The sequence below is a fragment of the Montipora capricornis genome, chromosome 5 (genome assembly GCF_036669925.1).
Source record: "Montipora capricornis isolate CH-2021 chromosome 5, ASM3666992v2, whole genome shotgun sequence".
Taxonomy (NCBI): Eukaryota; Metazoa; Cnidaria; class Anthozoa; order Scleractinia; family Acroporidae; genus Montipora; species Montipora capricornis.
Genome location: NC_090887.1, coordinates 2,440,919 through 2,457,393, shown reverse-complemented (window position 1 = coordinate 2,457,393; position 16,475 = coordinate 2,440,919). Strand labels below are relative to the sequence as shown.

General features: G+C 40.1%; 1 protein-coding gene and 1 long non-coding RNA gene across 2 annotated transcripts in view; one reads left to right on the top strand and one right to left on the bottom strand.

Annotated features, from left to right (window-relative positions):
- LOC138049100 (uncharacterized) overlaps window positions 1-1,994 on the top strand; it is a 2,395-nt gene extending 401 nt beyond the window's left edge. Inside the window, exons 2-3 of the long non-coding RNA XR_011132295.1 lie at window positions 1,156-1,393; window positions 1,517-1,994. This is a non-coding gene — a long non-coding RNA (uncharacterized lncRNA). The remainder of the gene's footprint in view (window positions 1-1,155; window positions 1,394-1,516) is intronic.
- Window positions 1,995-4,188: 2,194 nt separating this feature from the next.
- Window positions 4,189-12,131, bottom strand: LOC138049095 (uncharacterized). Its single transcript, XM_068895223.1, has 4 exons — window positions 11,926-12,131; window positions 8,755-9,304; window positions 6,362-6,530; window positions 4,189-5,518 (listed from the first exon to the last, which is right to left on the bottom strand). Exons 1-4 carry the CDS (start codon window positions 11,967-11,969, stop codon window positions 4,905-4,907), a joined length of 1,377 nt encoding a protein of 458 aa, XP_068751324.1. The 5' UTR covers window positions 11,970-12,131; the 3' UTR covers window positions 4,189-4,904.
- Window positions 12,132-16,475: the final 4,344 nt, after the last annotated feature.

Sequence of the window (16,475 nt, the reverse complement as noted above, 5' to 3'; positions counted from 1 at the left end):
CTAAAATTTAGTTTTTGAAAAGTTTGAAAAACTAAGTTCATTGACCTAGTGTTTTTTTTTTCAAATTTCGAAAACCCCGTTAAATTCGTCGTATTTCTCTGGCTTGTGTGTTGTATGAGAAAAATTCATGTTATTCATTAAAGCACTGAACTTGCAACATGAAAAGAAAACAATCCTCTGAATGTAATTCTTTTTGATTTTCTTTAAGAATGCAAAGAAACAAGTCTTTCTTGTGTTAAAAAAAGATCAGGATTAAGGTCACTGAGCTACATTCCGAGATAATTTTTATTGCTCAACACAATTGTAACAGAACTTCATTTCCACTTTTATCTATTTCGGGTCGCATTTTTATTTCCAGTCACGCAGTTTTGATTCATCAGCCAGTGCAAGCAGCTTAAGTATGGCAATATTGGGTGCTTTAGGTGTTTGAGGTCAATGGAAAACCCTTCCGAGCCTCCTAAATACATGGATTGTTCGCTTACATGTAATTGGCTTTGAGACTAAAGATAGTCATATTTTTTGCACAGTATCTTTTAGCAAAATTATCCCGACGTTTCTCCCTAAATTTGTTTTTCACCCTTAATTTGTTTTTCACATGTGCCACAAAAATTACAAAACCTACGGGTAGGTGTCACCCAGGTCTATTCTACAGGGGCCGGTTGCTCGAAGCCTGGTTAGCGCTAACCGTTGGTTAAGAGACATCAAAACCTGAAGGTTTCCATGGTATTTAATGGTGATTAGCGCTAATCATGCTTCGAGCAACCCGGGCCAGATCTATAATGATGCCAAAGTATCATTAATTTTAAGTAGACTTCATCCATCCAGCAGCTTCATGTCAGGTGTAGTTAAATATTAGTTGCACTTTTGCTAAACTTATGCATAGGCAATTGATTGACAGCATGAATAATTATTAATTTTATTATTATTTGTTTTTTTGATAAAAATTACGGGCAGAAACATACTTATTAAAGACAACGTTTCGGTGTCCTCATGACACCATGATCAGGTCAAATATAATATTTTACAGATAACTCGAATATTAATGTTCAAGATTAAGTTCAAAGTCCCTAGAGGCTAGGTGAAAAGTTTTGCCTTTATCGAGTCACTTTGGATATTCAGACACGGTTTGTGTTTTGTTTGTGTTTTAATTCATAGGTAAGCTTAGCCATAAAGTATGCACTCACTCGTCGAATGAACCTGGCAAATCGACTTGATACCTTAGCGCGCAAAAAGGCCGGCCTAGAGGATGACGATTTGCAGCAGTCTGGTCAGGCAGTCAGACGAGGTCACAAGGTATCGCAACCAAAGAGGCATGGGCGATCTGGTCGGACTGTGTCAAGACAAACAGAACAGGTTGAATTCTTATATTCACCGCTGAAAATTATGCTAAAAGGTATTTTTTTGTGGCGTTGCTTTTGAAGCAACCGTCGTCGTTTCTCGGACTTTGAGTAACTTTCATTAATGAAGTAATTAGTCAATTACTTAATCAATTTATTTGTTTATTGCGTTCACTCAGAGTCAATGGCTTTAACCTCTGGTATGAAGAAAATAAAGGAACTTTGGCAGAAGCCGAACCCGAACTAAGCGATACGGAGCTGGTCAAAGTCGCTATGCGAAAATGGAAGTCACTCGGAGAAGAAGAAAAGGCCGAATGGAATAAAAGAGCAAAAGAGGAAGCTACAAGCGGAGCTGAACAGGACGAGTTAAAGAAAAGGAAACGCAAAACCTGCGATGATGAGAATGAGGACACTAGCAACAAACTGAATCAAGCCAAGAAGGCTAAGGAATTAAAGGCTGGTGGAGCGACATCCAAGTTAGCTGGGTTTGTTTACAAAAAAGACTGATCAAATTTCAGCATAAACCATTTTCGTTCGGTGTTCGATCCAAATAAGCACTACTTTTGGAACAATTCTTGGAAATGGACAATAAATATTTTTTTCCAAGTAAATCTTAATAAAATACAAATTGGTTAGCATTATGAACACCAAAAATTCAAGTGCCTGTGTGTGTTATTTGTGAAATTACTTATCGAAGTAGTGAATAATTCCTGAAGAAAATACAGAAGAAATGACAAAGATTCGTCTGTTGGGACAAAAGAGAAATGGTCTTTTTCATCAACAGAATTCTTGAAAGTTACACAAAGCTTTTCGAACTCCATCCCGATTCCATATCTGAGATTTGCAGCCTCGTTTTGAGGTTGCAACTCTGAAGAAGTTATCGGGATGAACTTAGTCTTTGAAAGCTTTGTTTACCGGTATCAGCACTTTGACTCCTTTCATTTGACTACTGTCTGTTTTGTGGTCTCATCGATCAGCAGTCCATTCAGCCAAGCCAACCACATTGCTGAAGGAAAAGGCAGACCACAACACCGGGAACTACATGCCCTACTCTTTTCGACTAGTGTGTGGGATCCTTAACGTCCCACAGACAGGGTTCGCACACTTTTTCAGACCAAAAATTCAAGGACTTTTCAAGGACTTTCAAGGGCCAAATTTTGAAATTTCAAGGACCTCTTTTTTATTTACGTCGACGAATTTACCCATAGAAATGGTCTGACAGTACAATTCTTCCTCATTTTCCGTAACGTACATGCGTGAAAATAATGTACGTTTGTATGACATGACTTGAGTGGCTGATTATTTTCACTGAAGTTTTCAAAGATTAAAAATGCGGGTCAGAAAAAAATTCAAGGACTTTCAAGGACCAGGAATGAAGAGCAGCGATTTTCAAGGATTTTCAAGCCCTTGAGAATGCACTCCCAAAATTCAAGGGTTTTCAAGGGTTTTCAAGACGAACCCTGCACAGATTTTATGAACATTGAAGGGTTGTGAGACGGGGCCTACGGTTTATAGTCCTTATCCGAGAAGACTTGAAAGTCAAACCATTTGCGAATGTAATTACAAAGGCAGCACTTTCTCCTCAGTTATTTTAAGACCCTGAGTGTTGGTCCGGCCGGAGTCGAACTCACGACCTCCGGCGTAACAGCCCGGTGCTCAACCAACTGAGCAACCGGTGTAACTTTCAAGAAATTTGTAGATGAAATGTTTCATTAAATTTCAATGGCTCAACCCTAGGGAAATGACTTATTTTGCAAATGCCGAATGCTCTCAGTGTTACAGCGATTATTCCATGAGCTCGCGTTTAACAGAGTGCGAAATAGCCAACGATCCTAACGAGGCGCGTCGCACCGTTTCAGGTTGGGGCGACACGACCAAGATGATTTTGCAAACGACGTCATCTCCTCATGGAACTTTCAGAAAAGCGATCGGCATTTCGCTTCGACGTCATTTGAAATGCAGTTATGTGATTGGGCAACGGAACTGTTTATTGCTCATGTTAGGAATTTCCTTGGCGGGAATTAGGAGAAGCTTTGTTGTAATCTTGCCAAACATTGGTCCGTGAAACAAATTGCGAACACTTTTTCAAGGTCATACGAAAGTCGCTGTAATCCCGGGACGTTTGAATTGGGTACAACATTGATTTAGCCGATTACGTCTATTGCAGCTAAATGTCATTCTTTTATCTACGGATGGAAGTCTAAGCAGCCATTTTTATTCGGTTAGCTTTCAATGAATTGTTAGGGTTAGCTTCATGTTTCATTTATATTCTTGCGATGTTTGAGGTGGTTATCTCGAGAGTCTAGAGGTTACGTGCGTTTGCTATGCAGCCATTAAACCGATTTCGATATCGTTTACCCAACTTTTTCATAAATTTCTTGCCAACGACAAACTTGAAGGGGCTCAACCGGTTTCAACCATTTGGAAGAAATGTCTTATTCGGAAAGAATTCTACAACAATGTTTCATACAGCAATGTTATGGTACCATATGAAACACCAACAATTGCTTAACAGGATACACATATTAATGTGGCGTAATAAATTACCACAGTAGCAAAAGAACCATCGAAAAACGCCCTATATTATGTGTTTTGTTTTTTTTTTAATTATCCGGAGCGGATTCAGAGCCACCTTAAAATTTTCCAATTGTGAAGGTGGCTCTGAATCCGCTCCAGAGAATTTTTTTAAACTTTGCAGTGAGTTTCATCTTAACCTGCTTATCACTTTTCAGAAATGAAAAAATGAGTCACCGAGTTCACTTTTGAGATATACGTGTTAAAAGACAAAATACAGAGTGCTTTTGGATGGCTCTTTTGTTACCATGGTAACCTATTCCGTCACATTGATGAGTGCATCTTGTTGAGCATTTATTGATGTTTCATACGGTATCATAACATTGCCGTTCAGTGAAACCGTTGGGTGGATTCAATCCTTCCAAATAGTACTGTTTGTTGAAAGTGTTAAAACTGGTTTGAGCCTCCTTAAAAGTGAAAAATGTTTTTAAGTGTCGTCCAAATAGTAACGACCGTTTACGAAATCGAAATTTGCCTCGGCGTGATATGCGGGTTGAGTTTGTTGGTTGTCTACTCGGGACAGTGCATCCGTCACGATGATGTCGCGGCGCACAGTCTGGTCCTCTGGGAACCCCAACAGGGCCGAGCTTCTCGGGGCGGACAGCGGAGCACCTTCATCGACACCTTGAAGCGTGACACTGGCTTGAAGGACTTCAACAAGCGAGATTCGAACACTCATGCTGGATAGGTCGTTGTGGCAAGCCACCATTTGTGGTTCCCGAGGAGACTCGACTTGATGACTCTGCTTTGAGAGGTTTTTCTTTAGATACACCAGTTTTCCCCTATCCTGAAAAAAACAATGTCCAATCTGCTTGATTGATTTGAGTTAAAATGATTTGATATCTATGTAGTGTTCCCAATTTGTTCTCCAGCGCTGGAAGACTTGACATGTTAAAACAATTCATTAACACTCAATATTATAATTATTATTAATCGCAGATTAAATGTTAGTAAATTCAAACTCAGCTCAGCCCGTTTTCTCTACTTGCAGATTCACATATCAATCAAGAGTTGATTTCTTGTTCTAAGTCGAGTAGATTTCACGACCTCTTGAGTTATGTTTTCACAGTTTTTTAGAATGAGCTTTCTCAATCTCGGCCACTGTTTTTCATCGTGTTTGATGTACCACTCCACGAGGAGAGCATCAGAGATTCCCGTGCACCCACTGAGATCAAGCGTTCTTAGAGCAGGAAACATGGGAGCCACATTTCTCAACTGAGCATCCGTTACACTCAATCCCGCCAAACCCAAGTAACGCAAGGTCTTGCCAACAAACTTGGAAAGTTCACCAAGTTCTTCGCCTCTTATCCTCGTGGAGCCGTTCAAATCCACCCACTCCAACTTTGTCAAAATGTGGACAACTTCTGAAAGGTTTCCAGGGAGCCTTGTGCCAGTCAAATTTAGCTTTGTCAAAGCTGGTAGTCTGGGAAGGATTGTGAAGAACGAGGAGACATGACAGCGAGTTACATTTAGGCTGGTTAGGGTCTCGTTATGCGCGGAGCCGGGAAATATCCAAGAGAGTAAAGTCTCTGTCACGACCAGCGGACAGTCAGTTACTTCTAGCGAGGTCAAACTGGGACAACCAACGGACTTTGTTTCTTGATTATCTAAGGTTAAAGAAAAGTCTGAGTATAGGTCATTATGCCCATGATTTCATATTGACACTGGAAATGACCGTGTGACTTCTGGGTACAAGATTCATTTAAAGTTATACGTTTACACCGCTTCTACCTTTGGAACGATCCATCGTCGTTCTCAGTCTCCGCGGTTTTTTCTGACTAAAAAGGGCTCTAGGAACGAGGATGGTGAAGATGGTGAAAGAGGAGTTGAGTTCTGAGCACGCGTATTAGATCTTTTCTCAGATGCGCCTGTGCAGAGTGGAAAACTGATCGTCCTGATCCATTCTCGTCACAAGAGCCTCAGATCGACCCAAGGCTCTGGGAAACTATATGTCGGAAAGCATGCGCCGTAGGGTTCTTATAGCCAAAACTTGGCTATTTGATAGTATTATTGTAGTTTCAAGCAACGTTCTTTTTAAGACAAGGCATCTTTGAGGGATGGACGATCACCAGAAGTGGAGCTTTTTCCGCATCCTTAAAAATTGTTTTGGTTCAAATTTCCATCCATATTTTGAAGGGGGGGGGGGGGGGTGGAATTGGAATGTAAATGGTCTGTGTTTATCTTACTTATTTGCAGTGTTTTTATTTTGGCATTCGTATTACAAAACTAACCAAAGCACTAATAAAATACAAAAAAAAGTCTATAATGCCCGACGATTTTACCTCCAAGTTAGTGAATAGAAATTCCTTTGGAGTAAAGAGGTTAACGACAACTACGTCTCCCTCCTACAGCTTGAGTCGTGCTTACAGATTTTACTCTGTCTGATGCCAGGCATTTTTACTCGGTGTTGAGAAATCCCTTAGGAGCAAATGGGTTAAAGAAATATTTACCTTGAATACCTCTACTGGCAATGTAAATGGAGGCCAGAGTTAATACTTGTATATTTGGATTTGATATCAGAGCCTTAAAATGGGCCTCCACAAGAGCCACATGTATAAGTGAAATACTTGTTAGTTTGGCAGCAAAGCAATTAAGACCTCTCAGTAGATCCATCCCCAACTATAAAACATAAATTACAAACATATTTTTCAGTCTGGTATTTCCTTGTTGAAATAAAGTCAAATTTATCCCTTGACCCCAGGTATTCAGGTATCAAAGGATGATCGGTCTTCCCAACAGACAAGGTTTCTGCATAATGTAAAATTATTATTAACATCATTTCACAAAGATTAGTTTAAACTTGAGACGTTAGAATGGGATGAAGACAAAACATGGATTACCCCCATGGAGTATCTCCAAAAATAGTTAAGAGGTAAAAAAAATTCTTTTTTTGAAAATGGAACTCCCAAGCAAAGGCTGCCCAATTCGTGAAGCAAAATTTAAATCATTATAAAACCTACCTCTCGTCTTCCTCGTCTGATGTTTAACAAAGCACATTTACTATACCTTTATTTCTGGGTAGTGGCCAGCTGATTATCTTTTTTCAAAATGGTGGCCAGCCGTTACAAGACCCGCACCAGCGGAAATCATTTAAGGTACCAATTATGTACAGTCAAAGGGCATTCGACTTTGAAAAAAAATATTTTGACATCAAAACTATTTTTAGGGGTACTCCATAGGGGTATTCTGTTTAGTGGTACACTTGTACTCCATGTTTTGTCCTCAGGCACTAGAATTTCCAACTCTCCATCAAATCCCCGGGACCTCAGACAGAAAGCACCTTTCGCAGGATGTTGGCAGTGCCAAGAAGCACCCATGATCTAAGTGAGATTTGAAGTACAGTATTTTGGTATGTTACCTAGTGCCCCCTACCTTGCAAGTAGAGTCTCTTCGATCTTCCTTAATAAGTCGGGAAGAGGAAGACGACTCTGCCAGCCACCTCAGTATTCTTTGATTTGCCACTCATCCAAAGAAATGGATGAGTCAGTTCAGTTTTGACTTGTCAAACCTGTTTGTTTGTTTGTTGGTTTGTTTTTTCGCGCATGATCAATCGCCACGCATCACCAATATTTTTGAAATTTACAACAGCATGGCAAAACTCTAAATTCCCATGAGAATTTCCTCCATAACTAGTCTACCAGAAACCTAAAAATGTTTCAGTAAAAAAGGAAATGGCAATTTAAAAGTATGAACTACCTTGAGTTTCCAAGGAAATCGTTCCTAGTTGGTTGTCATGTGTTTGCTAGAGTTGTTCGAAAACATGTATCCAGACTGTTTTCCTTTCGTGGTTTAATTTGTGGTTACTAGTCATGTGTGACTGGCACTGAATACACTATCTTGAATTTTTAACACATGCACAATACTATTATGTCAAGGGGGCTGGCAGAGCCTTCTTCCTCTCCCCGACTTGTATTGGAAGATCGAATGAGACTCTGCTCGCAGGATAAGTGCCCCCAGCTGGGAACAACTGCTGTTGTCCAACTTCAAATCAGAGCTCTGAATAATGTCATATTCCTTTATTTTGATATTGTGGTCACCGAGGATAGCCACATCAATGATTTGGCATGTCCCAGCGGAATTCCTTATCCCCAACATCAACAGCCGGTCTCCGATGTTCTATCACTCTGTCAGTTTGGATGTTAAAATCCCATATCTTGACCTTTCCATTCTGTCATAGTACCACAATTTGTCCACTTCAATACATTATTATCCACAATTTATCCACTTCAATACCGTCCTTACTATGTACTTAACAAAATATCACATTATTTTGTGATTGGTCAATGACGAAATGCATAAATAGCTTATAGAGTGCAATACGGAAGTTAATATGGAAACAAAGTGATGGAGTGATTTTATTGAGTATTATAATAAATAAAAAGTTAATGTATGAACTTGCTCGTGGATTTCATGATTTATGGCCACTTGTGATGTTTTGAAAATTCTCATATTGCACTTGTTATATTTTGTGAACTTTCGAAACATCACCCCTGCCCATATGATTTCCTGTACATATTTTAATGCAGATACATTAGAGGAGATAAGAGCATAATAATTATTATTATTTAGAGTGTCTCAGTTTGCAGTCCTTTTGTGCACAAGTTCAGGGGGTGCAAAACAAAAGTTTTTCTGTCCCTTGGGACTTAAAATGGTTGCCTGTCAAAAAGGCCCAATCATGTAGCACTCCCATGTTTGGTGCGAACCCTGCAAAAAAGTGGCGGTTTTGGCTTTTTTAGTCGTGTAAATTTCTCGGCCTTGTTCTCATAGATGTTGTCACCACTTACATGTACACTACACTCCTTACTTAACGATTTGAATTTGCTACTTAAAGTTTTCTTCATACCTTTAGTTCGAAAGCCCTTCCACCTGGAGAAAAAGTCGAGCGTAGAGAAGGTCTCACTCCACCCAAATTGTATCCAAGTATTATTTCCTCTAGCCCCGGTAGTTGTTGCAGGACACCAGTGAATTGTTCATATGATGTCATCCAGTGGATGTCTCTCAAATCAATCTTTTTTAGCTTCCAATTACCAGCAACTGCAGCCTTCCTTAGGATAGGAAAAATGGACAGGCCAGTGAAAGCAAATGATATCCTTTCCAACTGGGATCCCAATGACCGCAGTATAACCTCTATAACATCATTTTCCTTGTCACATTTACTATTTTGAATGACCAATTCTGTTATTCCTCTCGATTTAATTCCTTGCAGGATCCAAGGTTCAATCTTTTTACTTTTTCCCTCAGTCTTTGACAAACACACGATCACCGTGATTTCCCTCCAGAAATAAGGTGCACTGAACAATCGACGGAAATATCGATTGACCCTGAGCATGTTTCCAAGGTCTTTTGGAGCAAGAAACTGAGTGATGTGGGAGATGATGACATCTGGTAATGATCTAAAAGTGTACAAAAGGAATTTAAGTGAAGCTATGATCCTCGCAGTTACATGTAAGAAGGCAATTTGAGCAATTGAGTTCACAATAATTATTAATCAAGAAAAATTCAGGACTTCAACAGGTTCAGGGTTTGAGTCCGTGACTTTGCGATGTCAGTGCGGTGCTCTAACCAACACCCGCATTGCAAGGTCAGGGGTTCAAATCCCCTTTAAAGTCCTGAAGTTTTCAGGCTTAATTCTCTCCACGCAATTGCAAACATCGTGTTCATATATGCGTAGATCATACAATGTAGCTTCACTTGATTTCATATCCGCAGTTAAATATAAATTATGATTCCTTTCGTTATCATTTCATTGTTAAAAGAAATTTAGTTAGCTACAATCTTGGACAAAACTTGTTGGGAAAATGTGATGCTCTAATTTGTCTGTGTGATAAAGATTAAATTCTTCCTACTTTCCCCCCTCCCCCCATTCCAATGTTGGTTGAAAAAACGACCAAAGGCTTGCACAGTATTTTGCATCACATTATCAACATTGGTATCGGGGGGAGGGGGGAAGGACCAATATATTTTGGCAGTGCATGGGTGCCAAATGATGCTTAAGATAGACTTTTTCCCAAGATTGCACAATACCTTTGTAAATGTTCATGTCCAAGATTGTATAATTCATGTTTTCATGAATATAATCAAATTCAAAGAGTCTCAAAGAGTCTCAATGACCATGGACAGTTTGATATGTAGATCTCGTGAGAGTCTCTATACTGGACTGCTGCATGTAGGTTTTTGGGTTTTTTCAGTGTCTTGCATGTTATTCGTTGTCAACCGTTGAAATGACTACATTTTCTTCTGTTAATCGTGCCAACTGCCTTAAATCATCATTTAGGGTTCATTCCTTTTGCGTTAAAAAATTTCCTTATTGTGTGCTAAGAAGACAACATATGTCATTTTTTCTGGCTCTATAACACCAATAAAAACCATGCTGGTCACTTGCTACTTACTGATTAGCACTGTGCGCCATTGTTAAGTGCCAAAAAAATGGCTTTCATTGCATATATGATCCCATAATTGGAAACGACAATAGTTCAAATTAAGCAGCATATCATGTCGTAAAATTTGGTACAAAGGATTCTTTGGGTCAATGAATCTGCCATAACTTTTTTTCACTTTTGTATTTTTACAATCTTAGACAAAACTCGTAGGGAAAATATGACGCTCTAATCGTCTGTGTGATAAAGATTAAATTCTTCCTACTTTCCCCCCTACCCCATTCCAATGTTGGTTGAAACAACGACCAAACGCTTGCACAGTATTATTAAAATTTTTGCATCACATTAATTATCACATTGGTATGGGGGGGAGGGGGGAAGGACCCAATGGCATATATTTTGACAGTGGGTGCCAAATGATGCTTAAGATAGACTTTAACCAAGAGTTTTGTCTTTAGAAGATTGCAGCTAACATAGCATAGATTGGCACCACACAGTCCTAAATATTCTTATTGTCAATTTGCTGTACAAGTAAGGTGCCCTCGTGAGTTTCAACACTTTCAAGAAACTGTGACTGTCTTACCATTGTCAACCTGAAGCTGACAAACCCTTTTCAAATTAACTTTGTACTCAACTTTTGAGTGGTACTAGTCAGTTATATGCCACATTTACCACGAGGTAAATCTGTTCAGAGCTGGAGCCAACATCAATACAATTTAGCCTCTGGATTAAGATTCAAGTCTACAAAGTATTGCTCTCCTCGCCTGTGTTTTTCTTCTTTACAATCAAGTACATTTAGTCATCTGGAGAAATCCTTGACTATTGCTATGTCTTAGCCTCGTTTGCATACACAAAAACAAAGATGGCAGATTTCAATTTAAATTTGCTTATTTTTGAAGCATTATTGTTGGTTATTTAAACACATTTAGTCCAAATGAGTGGTCACGTATGACAATACAGGTAAAGAACTTTTGATTCAGGGAAAATTCTTCTAGACCGTACTTTCCCTTTAAGAGATAAAAGCTTCAGTAAAACGTCTGCAATGCGGGTCAACGATAACTAATGTATCCCTAAAGTTGGGGTTGTCCTAAAAGCCGGAATCTGGAATCCGGAATCACAAGTCATTGTTTTACCAATACAGAGAGTGAAAACTATAAAACATTCATAAAAGCTAACATTAGGCCTAAACAAACGTTTTTAGGCCTAAGGTTAGCCTTTATCAATGTTTTATAGTTTTTACTCTCTGTATTGGTAAAACAATGACCTGTGATTCCGGATTCCGGCTTTTAGGACAACCCCTAAAGTTGTACCCTGATGGTCAATTGGGGGATGAACAATTTGCGAGGCAGACGTGCAAGGCATCTGAGAACACTTTCTAATAGCGTGGATAAACAGTATCTAAGTCTAAACACCCATTTGAAAACGGTTAGCAGTCTACGAGGAGAGGGACAGTGGTTTTCTGGTCAAGATATTAAGACAGTTGGAGGCTTCTAATTACGTCCAACAGAGCATCAAGAGGATTTAAAGTAGTGGTAAAATAGTGGCAGTGAACTCTTCATTCAAGTCACGATCGCTGACTAGCCTGAATTTCAGCCGCCTCCTCCGCTCGCTGCCCCGGGGCTCGCTGAACGACTTACCTTAGTGGAAAACAATTGCTCCTTGTAGGAAAGTTGAGATTCATAATAAACCACTTCTGTAAATGACAGAAACAAGGAATACGAGATTTACAGATTCTTTTATGAAGAAATTGCACAGGCGTTCCCAACGCAATGAAGTGCCCTGGAACGAATATTCAGAACAATCTGTGTATAAATACATGAAGCAGCTAGTGTGGCGGGTCCTGGAAATTTTGTTGGGACAGAAGAACATACTGTAAATTGTTGAGAATTAATTGGCATTGCTTGCAATTAATTGGATATATATGTGACTAGAAAATGCCCGTAGCGATTCTCATTGCAGAATAGCTAGGTTTTATATTTAGCAGTTATTGAATGAGGCTGAGTAGGATATGAAGAATTCTGCAGGTCGAGGAGGGTGTTATCCATAGTGTATCCACCAAGGCCGAAGGCCGAGGTGGATGTTGTCTTCTCAACAACAATTTTTACCACAATTGCTTGTAAAATCGCAATCTGATTGGCTAATTTGCCGTTGGCAATAACAGTTTTTACCGAGTTTTTACCACAATTGCTTGTAATCTCGCAATCTGATTGGCTAATTTGCCTTTGTCCATAACATTTTGACCACTGTGATGACGAATATCGTTGTCGATAAGAGTACAGACAACGCTGAACCACTTTCGATTTGTTAACTAAACAAGGCAGTACGCGTCATCTTCGCGTCAATTTGTCACGCAATGTAATAGCCAATCAGGAACGCCCATTTTGGGAAATAAACCTTTCATATTGCGAGAAAGTTATAGACAACGTTAAAGAATTAAATCTTTTACTGGAAATAGTGTATTGAAACATAGAACGTTTCGGCCATAAACCATGGCCTTCATCAGCTAATGCTGGAGGTCACGTGACCTGTACAGATCACGTGACAGACGGGTAGGAAAGCGCCTTAGCACCCGGTCCCATGTGTTGGACAAACTGAAACGGAGCCCCCCTTTGCGGTTGAGGGAAGGCTGCTCCATCCTTTCCTATATGGCTTTTATGCTTTTATGCCTCGTCGGACCCAGTCCTCTTCTCGATAGAGTCCTGTTCCGGGACTCCCTCTTACCCCTTTTCAGGGCGGGGTAAGAGGGAGTCCCGGAACAGGACTAAGTATCACCACGTCCGTGTTGTTGAAAGAGTGACGGTTGATACTCGATCGAGAAGAGGACTGGGTCCGACGAGGCATAAAGGAGGCCATATGGGAAAGGGTGAAGCAGCCTTCTCTCAACTGCAAACTGAAAGGGGGGCTCCGTTTCAGTTTGTCCAACACATTTGACATCTGAAAAAATGGCCGCAATGCGTTTCGAGCAGGTGCAAAGATTCATTTTAGCGGAAAAAAAATTTTTGGGGTTATATGGGCACTTTAAGGAGACCCTGGGAACGAGATTGACGTGTTGGGGATCAACAAAACTGCCGTAATTAACGAAGTTAACAAAGTTCCCAGTAACATCTTTAAACTTTTCGTGGTCTCGTCAAATTTGAATAGTCAATAGAGATTTTTTTATACTGAATTGAATGATGCTATTGCCGTCATGAATACGCCGTTATTCTACAATCTCTCTCACAAACACATCTTATAAGGACACCCAACGAAAATTATTTCCATAATGCATAATAATAGGCAAAAAACTTACAAGAAAACACTAATAAGTTTTTTTTTTAGTTTTTTAATTTTGCTGGGAAAAAAAGGTTTTCCGCTCTCCCAACTAGATAGCAGATGATAAACTCCCAGTCAGCCGACTTTGTGTCACTGTTTCCCAGCCAGCAAAAAACCTCGTGAATCTAAATCGCTCGCCAAACCTGTCAAAACTTTTTTCTCAGCATGTGATAAGTTGAACCAGCGGTAAGCTTCTGGTGAACGAGTTCTCCTCCAGTCTCCCCCAGTTTCTGTTCTCAGCCAGCCAGCACGGATTGAAATGCTACAAATATTTAAAGTTTTCCAGCGAAAGAGTACGAACATTAATTACTTGCCAGCCAGCTGAATTTCGACTGCGGAACAGATATTTTGCGGAACACCTCCGTTGGGTGCCCCTGATCCTATTTAGTAATACTAGGTTAGACCATTCACAGTAAAGTGTGACAATATTAATTAACAGAACGAGACAAACTTTATTGATACTACTTGCCTTTCAGTTCCAACTCATTGCTTTTCTCTTGACGTCACCAAAACGTTCGTGACCCTGGTGAATACCTCCACAAGCGAATAATCTTATATTCGACAAAGCAATCGAAGCAGAAAATAAAAACAATTAACTTAATGATCGTTTCTTTGACGACAACACCTAACCGCATCCGTTCTGCCATACCGTATAACAGAACGGATCACATGCCATGTGCAACAACGCTGCCCTTGATACTATTGTGAGGCCAACACAGATTTCCAGAAATCCGCGCATCTCAAATGAACACGATTAGAATGGCTGCCTCTTAACCTCGGCAGCAAATATTTGGGGTAATTTAAATCCACCTTTCATTGCTAAACCTGCAGACTCTACGGTTCAAATATTTCAATCAACGATTGTGTTCTTTTCACTCGGTGTATCACTGTGGCGGAACGGGTTAATGACTCACACCAGGATCCCATGGTCATGGGTTCCTGCTCACACCCGGAATTGTGAATGGTTTTGTCGTTTTTTGTTCCCCACGGAACCATATACTACTGCAAACATGATTGCCGACAGTACTAAAGCCGAAGTTTTGGTTGAATGTTGAACGGCAGGGTCCACACATCCATGAGAGGCGCAGTAATTTGATACCAAACAACCAACGTAACCATGTTTTGTCAAGTCATTTCAGTGTTTTAGGATGGCGGGGAAAAGGGAGAAGACCATTTCTTTTCACCCCTTGTGTTGGGTGGCGGGGTGAATATCAACCCTCCCTGTAGAGCATATTCATCGCTGGTAGGAACCCAAGTGCTCCAAATATTAAAGATGTGATGTGGTTACGGTGGTTGAATTTTAAATAATTAAATTAAAATATGAATAATGAGATTGCTAGAATCAAATTGAAGGTTGAAGAAAAAACAAACTTTCATTTAATAAACTTGTTTTTTGCTCTATCAGTTTTAAATTGGCTTTGATGAAGGTAGTTCTTCCTTCATAGATAATAACTAACATGTTTTGGTGGAAGCAGGCAACCTAATCTATGTGACTCATCTGACGTAAGTTCCTGAGAATCGAGGGACATCATTAAAGGTGTAGAAAAGGAAAGAACTTGTTCAACTTAATCAGCAAAAGCTTAGCCATCAAAAACCATAACCCTCGACGTGCACGTGACGTTACGTAGCCACGACTGCCGAATATTTGGTTATAAACTAAACCAGAGTTACTTGACTCTGATAAAACCAAGAGAAAATATAAAATGTGAGAATTGAGTGGACTGTAATCTCGATCTCTGCCAGTATTTAGTGGTTAGACGCAGCACTGTGCTGTGCGTGCTTGTACATGTAAATAAACGGAAGTTTTCTCAAACACCTAAAGTCAATGTCTAAGGGTGCGTTCCCGGCTTGGGGATGATCCGAAAAAGGATCACTGATCCAAGATCACTTGGATCATGGTGCATCAAAGGAATCAAAAGATCCATTCTCAAAGTGGATTTATCGGTTTTTTTGATGCACCTTGAAAGTAATAATAATAATAATAATAATAATAATAATAATAATCAGTTTAATTACTCTTTTTGTAGCTTAACAGCTAAATTACAAGAATGGTCAAAGTACTAATCATATACATATAATATCATGAAACATTTTACTGGGAATATCTATATGTCATAAATTTGTCGAGACTGTTAGTAGAGGCCATGGCGGGATCCTCTCTTATGGTGCCTGAACGTAAATTGTATCCATGGGACACAGTTGTGCGCTGTGGAAGCAAGTTAGCAAGGACACCGGTGTCCCGAACTCTCTGGATAAACTTATAATTTAGTGCATCCTGCGGCGCGCCGATCCGAGAGAGGACGAAGACCACAGTGCATAAGTGCGTCCCTGTAGGGAAGCCCAGAAAAGATTATCTCCAAGGCTTTTTTTCTGCACACCCTCAATTAGGAGGCTAAGATATTCCGGCAAGTTTGGACAAACTGGGGACCTCCAAAACTGAACGGATCAGGCTGGAGTACACCAGAACTAAATCCCCTTCCATCACACCTGACCTCTTCAAACAACGCAGTGCGTAAAGGCGTTTGCGCGCTCTCTGAACAATGTACTCGCAGTGCGTGCTCCAGCATAAATTATCAGTAACATACACACCAAGCAACTTAAACGTGTGGACGCGCTCGATTTCGGATCCAGAAAGCTGCAAAGGAGGAGGATGGTGCGGCTTGTAGGGTAAGAAATCAATAATCATCTCCTTGTACTTCACTGGGTTGAGGCGCATGGCATGCTCACCAGCATATGTGCAAATATCTCTTGCAATGAACAGCAGAACCAAGTGATCTTGGATCCCGCACCCCAAGGCGATCGATGGGTCGTTCAAGCGTCACAGAAACGTGACGTCCTGACTGGTGATCCAATGAAGATACGAGTATGAGGTCTC

Bases quoted from the DNA above. Each gene is read 5' to 3' on its own strand.
- LOC138049095 (XM_068895223.1), bottom strand. From the start codon at position 11,969: ATGAATCTCAACTTTCCTACAAGGAGCAATTGTTTTCCACTAAG. The intron at 6,531-8,754 runs GTATGAAGAAAA...TATGTTTTATAG, and splicing joins GAAGGGCTTTCGAACTAAAG to TTGGGGATGGATCTACTGAG. The intron at 5,519-6,361 runs GTAAATATTTCT...CTTTAACCTTAG, and splicing joins TGCCAGTAGAGGTATTCAAG to ATAATCAAGAAACAAAGTCC.